This window comes from Pocillopora verrucosa, chromosome 3 (assembly GCF_036669915.1).
Source record: "Pocillopora verrucosa isolate sample1 chromosome 3, ASM3666991v2, whole genome shotgun sequence".
Classification (NCBI taxonomy): Eukaryota; Metazoa; Cnidaria; class Anthozoa; order Scleractinia; family Pocilloporidae; genus Pocillopora; species Pocillopora verrucosa.
Window position 1 is genome coordinate 28,903,508 of NC_089314.1, and position 8,310 is coordinate 28,911,817.

The following is an 8,310-nucleotide window of genomic DNA, read 5'->3' on the forward strand; positions in this document are numbered from 1 at the left end:
TGTTCTCTCACTTTCTCTTAACATAGCTAAAAGTATTGTGCCTTTTTCTTAAAATTAACTTTAATTCCATTTCGGTTGTTAATGTTTGTTTCGTAAAACTTAAGTCGACTTTTTGTAGTCGCTTAAATTTATTGTCAACTGGCTGTGAAAAATCATGGTTTCCACTCACATCCAAAGAGGGGGGAGAGGACCCTTGTGGGCTTTCTCTGAGGTCATCATCTTTCGTAATCCCTATTGGTTGATGCTGTATTCTGTGACTCTCCTTTGCTGCGTTTCTTTTTAATTCAGTTGCATGGATATGCCCGGCATAGAAGCATTTACTGAGTCCGAAGCAGATGGAACTCGACGATCTTTGTAAATATACTTGGATCATTTTAGAAGAAATAACTTTTTTTAAGCTTATCGTTGATTCCTCTGCACAAAACTTTATTCTCCCTTCTCATGTTAATGTTTGAGTCAATGTAACCTCTGATCCCGAAAATCAACGTATCTAAAAAGCACTGTACCTGTATGTTTACCCAGACTATAGACATGCCTTCAGTTTCCTCTATTTATAATTTAATCTTGAAAATCAAATCTTGAGGAATTTCCTTTCGTGGAGTATATTCCCTCCAGATCGTAACTGTAATGTTTTCTTCATAAACTAATCAAACTACACGTATGCGATCGAAGCTCAATCATTTCTAAGCCGGTCTTCTTCCGTTAAAAACACCTCAGCCATACTTCAAGTTTTCTCTTGTTTCAGTAGAGACAACACGAAGTATACAGTTCAGAAAGTTCCAACAAACCAGGTATGTTGTACATATTTATTTTGATTGATCGATATAAATACAATGCAGAGTATTTAACCTCGATTCTATCAGCGACATGAACGCAATAACAATGACTTGATGAGCAGAATTACATACACCCGTATGGGTTTACTGTAGCATACAGTGCACTTTTCCTCTAAGTGTCGATTTTTCTAAATGCATTTTAAGAAAAAGTAAGCCTTCTTTAAGCCTCAGATCTCAACAACTCTCTCTTAGAGTCCAAAGAAGCTTTGCTCGATGCCACTATGGTGTTTTTCGTGCTTCTGTGGCTCGCTCTCTAATGTAAATTAAAGTTAGTCTTAATGCCAAATCTTTTTTTTTTCGATTCTTAGGGCGATTGCAATCTTCTTCGTACACCATTGTAAGTATGTCTGCTGGAGTAAAAGCCACAAGTTTTCTATATGTTTTTATCATATTTCATCTTCGGGCCAATCCCAAAATAAGCCTCATGTTTGTTACTGTATCTTTGATTTTGTAGTGTTATGCTGCGTGTTTGTGATTAGTTTGTGATGAAATTGATATTCATTAAGTTTAACATAGAAAGCAAGATTCATTTTGGTAGAACGAAAGGTTTCAACAAATCCCGCCTTGTAGCTTTTGTTTAGGAATGTTGACTGAACTTCATTATCATATCCTTTTCCTCCATTCGGTTTTTTTCTTCCGCCTTTTATGCGGTGAAGCGAAATTGTTGTAACGAGGTTACTTGTGTCTGATTCACCTCAAGAGTTTTTAAAGTAACCTTGGTCATTTACTTGTTTACCATAGGTTCGACATAGGTGGGTACGTTTAAATGGAGTACAAGCTGTGTTTGCGTTTTTCAGACAACTTCCTCTTTCATATTTAAAAATGAAGATCAGAATCCTTGCGCGTAGAACGAAAATAAGGTTTTGCTGTTATATCAAGGAGAGTCAAATTTTATCATAAAGCCATAACAATTCTCTTTACATTGTCCACAGATACGAGACTCTACACAAAAATTGAATAAAAAAAAATTAAAACCAGACACAATTTTTATACTTTGGAGGGAGACAGCCTTTTCTTATTGATCCTGTTGTTCTTTTTTTGAGTCTATTGAGACTGTTGTGCCTGTGTTTATGTCATTAAAAAACCATACTTCAATTTGAGCCAGGTATAAATGTTTGCTAAATAAGTAATTTTTCTCTACCTTAAAACATGAGAATGACTGAAATTCATTTAGTCACTGATAGGAAATTTTGTCCCCAACAGAAGATCAAGTGGCTCGTACAAAGTAAGAAACCAACAGAGGAAAACACCTGAAGAGGTAACTCGACTATAAAAATTCAGTGTGCTTGTGGTCATTTAGTTACTCCTTACAATAATCACAACATTATAAATTTCCTGAGTAAGGAGAAATAGGAGTCTTGATTGTATCTGTAAGACTGGTAGTACGGAACTTTGGCAGAAAATAATTGAAACTATGGCAAACGGCAAGAAGTACGCACTAATTATGCTCTTAAACTTCTACGACGCAAACAACAAGAGGGTTTCTTCATGCCTCAGTTACCCACTTTGATAGCTATTTACTAGTCACAATTCGTTTTCCTCACGTCCAATTTGGTTTTTTCTCACATCCATCATTAAATTTTGGTTTAGTATTTTTTCGTGGAGTTGCCGTGGTTTCAGAATCTTTTAACAGTCACGATTGCTTTTAGACGGACAGTGTTTTCATACACCGCATTTAAGTATATGCCTTCGTATTTCACTGACGAAAAAGCAGTCAGTGGATTTATCCATCACACCTCAAAGGTTCAATATCAGAATTTTGTCAACGGCTGGAGCGTTAAAAAATAATACTATGCTGACTGTCACAAAACATTGAGACCGATAAGCAGAGAGTTATAAGACCCGGTTTTGCCAATTGGCATAAGTCCGAGTTCTGTTCAATTTTTAATCACTGCACACCAACACACTATTTCTGTCCTCAGCTTTCCATCGTTTTTTCTTAAGTTCCCTTCTTTCTAATTTGATTTTAGATGAAAAAGGTCTAAGATTTATCAACAGATTCCTATGATTTTGTAATAATTATCATTATATCATTTTAGCAAAAAAGAGAAGCTGTTTCTTTAAATTTTTATGAATCGACCCCTTATCACCGCCCGGGCAGCAGCAGTGAAATCGATGAAAACCATAATGTAGAAGACAATCTTGCAACAGACACCTCAACGATTGCAGGAAATACTGCAAGCCATGATAATGAAGGATTTGACCGCAGTCAGAGCCATGAAAGGAGCGAAGAGAAGCCTATGGAACATCAGGGGGTTTGCAAATTGGGCGAGAATACGCCTTGTTACACAAGAGCACCGAACACAGTTCGCAGAGTGAGGTTTGATTTGCGCGGGACAAAAGACAGGCAAGGAGAAAAACGAACAGTCAGGGAAAATTTTCCGGATATTGTTGTGATCAGTGAAAAAGCGGAAGGGAACTGTCAGCTTGATGAACATGAGAGGAAAAGAGTGTGTGACAACGAGGAAGCTAGCGACGAAGACGGCAAAGGAAGAGAGCCGGCTGGTGTTAGTTCTATATTCAAAGACACAAGAAGATCAGCCTCAGTGGCCGCCATAAGCGATGAGGAAGGAACAGTAGTGGAAATTTAATAACATTTTTCACTCCTCTGTAAGATTAGGCTGAAGATACTGTCTGCAAAAAGACCTCTATGTCACCTTTCATTTGGTCCTTTGATTTCCTTTAAATTGATGTGCTAGAATGTTTTTCGCGTTTTTTTGGGAATTAATTTTTTTCTTCACATTGTACATAGCTTCAATGTAAGTCAGCATTCAGGCAACTATGTACAGACCTTATGGCCGATATCTTGAAGGGCTTAAGCTCAAAGTTCCACTTGGTTTGATTTCTCTATAGACCATGTACAATAAGGGTAGCTTTTGGGTCATTTTCGTCTGGAAGCCTAGGTTTCATTCAAACAAGTTCCCAGGATTTGAACTCGCCCGGGTTAAATATCAACGCGAATCTTAGTTACGATAATCATTTGTGATGAAACTAACGTAGTATGTGATAAATTTATCTCTCAATTCTAAACTCATTTGAGCTAGTGAGAAAAATTCAATATTGTAAACAAGGGTAGCTAAGCTCGAATTATGTAAGTGAGTTAGTTTTGTTCGGCCACTTCAAACTTAGTTCGATGCGCAGAATCTTCTGAGAGTTTGCTATTGGAAATAAATGATGGTCACTTTGGTTAGTTAGTTAGGTATTTGCTATATTCGATCTCTAACTACAGAACGTGCTCAGTGAAACACCGGCTAAATTTAGCAAGCGACCTACATTTTAAATTTTCTTTAATTCTACAGACGCTATGAGAATGCTCATCGTGAGAAGAGTGCGCTCATTAAAAGTGTTCAAATGATCTATCGTACGCGTGGCGTTGCAAACACTTCCTTAGCGAAATGATGAACAGGTACTCTAAATATAAAAGCAAATGAATGTGAAAAACAGAAAAAAAACCCTCCAAAACACGTGAACTGTTTCACATTTTCGTCTCTTAATTCGATGTGTAATCAGTTGTTATTGTCACTGGACTTCGCCGCTTGTTCCAAGTTGGTGGTGTGCCAACTACAATATGGAAAACTTCCGCAATGATTGGGACGCCAGACGACGCTTAAAGCTGCAAATTATAACAATCACAGACAAAGAGGATTCACCACATAGGATATTAGTTATAACCATAAACAGCAATGTACCAGGATGGCGAACCAGATGAGGACTTCAGAATTAATACAAGGAGAAGAATTGAAAAATCAAAAGTTGTCGAAACCTAAATCATTCCGAACTCCGACCACCTATTCAAGAGCTAAAATTTGCAAGCGATAACATTTGGAAGTGCGTCTTTTAGAATGAGGGTGCTTAATATTAACAAAATCAATTTCGAGGGGCACTTATAAGAGAGAGAGCGCTTATTAGAATGGGAACGCTAATTCGCCTCACCATAGTTTACTAAAAATTCCCAAAAAGCCTACTTTTGGAAAGTAAAAGTCTACAACTTCCTCTCGTTCAATTTTCCCAAAGTTTGACAATGAACTTAGTTTGATCCTTCAACAAGGAAAATCTGTTTCGCTATTTTAGCAAAGCCTACTCCAAGTACTGCGAAATGATTGGTTTAGTCAGTCCACTTGCCGAATTCAGCCCTTTCTCTCTAATTGGGATGGTATCATTAAGCTTTCATGCTTGCGTTGCACGCCAGAACAATTCATTAATAATATGTACAAAGAACGGCCTTTGTACGCGATGAGTGAATTCGCGCTGACCTAACCTTTTCTCTGTATTTCTGGGACTGACTGCGTGCTCGGACGATCGAGAGCGGGAACGTGGCCTGTTGACGAAGAAATTCAAGAAAATAGGTTTAATTACATTGCATCGATAAGTCATGTTAAGTAATTGTCCAGTAAAGCAGCAAATGACAGAATTTAATCAATGAAGATCAAAAGGAACTTCCAGTACCGGTGATCAGTGTTCTTTCGTTTCTTTTTCCAAGTTTTCCCCATGGACAGAGGCAATGCCACAATGCAGAAAGGGAAGAAGGCAGAAGACTGCACGGATGGCGCGATATGGGCGTGAACCGAAATCACCAGCGATTTCAACCAATGAGAGATGCGATGACAATTAAGAAACCTCCTTTGAGTCATACACATTTGAACGATTGGTGGACATGCCACGCTTCGTAGATATTTTACTTATTTAACGCCATAGTTGGCCTCCGGTCCCTCAAGTTCCTTAGAGCTGCGTTATACTATACTTCCAAACTCAACCTACAGTACACCGTTTACGTGATCTCAGGGTTTGATTGATTTGGGTTGCAGCGAAAACGAACGCGTTACGCTTTAGGGCTTCACCGATGAAAAACAGTTAAAAGCTTGGCAACTTCTCTGTTCGCAAAGTGATCATTCATCAGTTGAAAAAAAGGGAAATCGCCGACGATTAAATTAAACGCTTAACTGGAGATCGCTTCATTTCCTTTAATTTTCCTATTTGTTGCTTTCTCAATTTATGTTCGAAAACACTGGTGCCCTTTTAAAATTTATTACCGCCGCCCCTTGACGTCCTTATTTAAAAAAAAGATCAGAGCTTGCTGATGTGAACGTTCGACCCGACTGACGCCAGTACATGTCACAGCGCCGCTCTTCTTTCCTACAAACCGGTCCGGCTGCCAAAGGCAGAACGCCATAATGAAGAGTCGTCTCCGAGTTTTTTGGAGCTTTTCGCTCGATTGCAAACTAGAGATATAAATGATATGTCACCAAATCCGTTTACGTGGCGATGAAAGTTTTTCTTACTGGCTGAAAAAAAAAAAAGAACAAGATATCTTCTGTTCGCATATGTGGGCGTGGATTTTTCGTGTAAAACGATGCACAGTAGGGATGCATAATGCAATGGCACAAATAAGCCTTGAAACGAATTTATCAGGACAAATACTATAATTTAGCATATTCAGGTTCCGTAAAGATAGGTTTCTTTATTTGGTTTCGGCAAAACGGCTTGCGCAACGTCTGCACTATTCCGGTTGCCAAAGCTTCTAAGCAAGAAGTACGTGGTGGCTTCTGCAGAGCGGAACATTCTTCAGTTTGAATGCAAAAAGCTTTAAGTGAAAAGCACATCGAGGAAGCTTTGGAGAGGTTTTTCCTACGGAATTTTTAATTTCAGAAAAGGAGCCGGCAGAAGAAAAAAACCAATCATAGCGCACTTTGACGTTAGCGGATCGACTGAAAGGCCCTCTGTCGTAAATGATCTCGCAACAAACAATCACAGTGGCTTGATGTACACTATTTCATTCTCCTACTCACTTGCAACTCAGATCTCATAGTCAATCAAATCACCTATCATATTTCTGTTCTTCCGTCACGAACCTGTCAACAAATTCAGTGTAACGCTTCGGTCACGACACTCTCCCCCTATTTGACTGTCGTTGAGGCAAATATAGAACGCGATAAATCTACTATCTTAAAACACAACTGAAACTAATTTGAAAGTGAAATGTCACTTGCAAAGTCTAATCCTCGTTTAATTCGTCTTGACCTACGGCAGCTATTCGCTGCCGTGCATCTGCTGCGGCTGTTCTCGGCTGGAATTCTCTGGCGTCAGCTCTTAGCGTCTCTCCTCTCCTTCGCTCAGGTCTGTCGCAGGTTAATTCAAGAGGAAACAGCAGCTGCAATGGTCTCTCTCTCTCTGTGTCTTCCCAGCTCTAAGCTGCGCCCCTCTTATCACTCCATCTCGACCTTGAATCAGGTGTTCCACCACACCAATCTTCCATTTGCTTCTGTTACGCTCCTCTCCCTCGATAAGCATCACGTTCCCTTCTTTAAAGGTAGCTTCTTTCGTTTAATGGTTGAGATTGTGACGCTCTCTTAGGGCCTTTAAGTATTCGGTTGTCCATCTTTTCCATAGGACATCCTCACATTTCCGTAAGTACTTGGCGCGTTTTCTGAGGTCATAATCTTCAACGTTTGTTGGTTCTTCTTCAGGAATTTGATTTGGCTGTCCAAACAGCACAAGGGTGGGGATCAAAACTGGCATTTAAATATCGTCTTCTTCATGACCAAGGGGTCTGTTGTTAAGGGTTGTCTCCACAGTCAAGATGACTTCTTCCAATTCATGCCAGCGCAGGTGACCGTTTCCGATTGCTTTGTACGTACTCTACTTTATGACGCTTTTATCTTTCTAAATGACCGGCCCACCATAGAGCTCTACTGAGATTAAACTGCCACTGGATGTTTTACTTGGCTAGCCAGTCGTTCATCTTCTCATCTTGTTGAACTTTCTTTTACCATTTGGATGCTAAAACGAAGGTTCTCTCATCATCGGAAAAGATTTTCTCTGACCTTCCTTGTCTCGTCACGAAACGTTCCATACTGCATAAAAACTGTTTCGTTGTTTGATCTGGTAGTAGATCCGAATAGAAGGTACGGGCTAGGCTGCATGCATGTAGTAGAATATACGATTTCATCTTCTATTTATTCTTGTTGAAGTACTTGATAGGCCCAGCAAAGTCGACCCCGATAAACTTGAGAGCACTGATCCTTCTGTTCTTTCCTTTAGTAGGTTTCCAGTCGGTGGATTTGCTAAGGTGGTTACTTGAAAGCGTTTACACTCATGGCACTCATTTATCACTCTCTCTGTTAGTCTTCCGAGGCGAGGTATCCAATATTTCTCTCGTATCTTCGCCATCGTCAAACTGACTCCCCCATGGAGAGTCTGCAGGTGGGCGTGCATTACCAGCTTTTTGCTAAACAAAGCATCATCTGGGAGATAAATGGGGGTAGTCTCTTTGGATACGCCCTCTGTATTCATACAGTCCATCTGTATTCTTATGGAGATTGAGATGTAGCTGGTCTTCATGAAACCTTGCTCGTATCCTGGCATATGACTCGTGTCCTTTTTTCCCACAGCCTCATCTGCCTACTAGTTTCTTGAGTGGTGATTGGTCCGGTGATTCTTCGCTGGCGTTTGATCTGCTGTTTTGAATAAATCGCGA

The 8,310-nt window shown here is 39.7% G+C and overlaps 1 protein-coding gene across 3 annotated transcripts in view; it reads left to right on the plus strand.

Annotated features, from left to right (window-relative positions):
• The window catches only part of LOC131795547 (protocadherin Fat 4), a 33,635-nt gene extending 29,627 nt beyond the window's left edge, over positions 1–4,008 (plus strand). For 2 of the 3 annotated variants that reach the window (XM_059113127.2, XM_066163273.1), the window contains exons 36-40: positions 289–354; positions 746–791; positions 1,145–1,173; positions 2,040–2,094; positions 2,876–4,008. In XM_059113127.2, coding sequence (XP_058969110.2) covers positions 289–354; positions 746–791; positions 1,145–1,173; positions 2,040–2,094; positions 2,876–3,427 — 748 coding nt within the window. In that variant the 3' untranslated portion in view covers positions 3,428–4,008. The remainder of the gene's footprint in view (positions 1–288; positions 355–745; positions 792–1,144; positions 1,174–2,039; positions 2,095–2,875) is intronic. The other variant, XM_059113128.2, reaches the window with a different exon arrangement.
• The last annotated feature ends 4,302 nt before the right edge of the window (positions 4,009–8,310 follow it).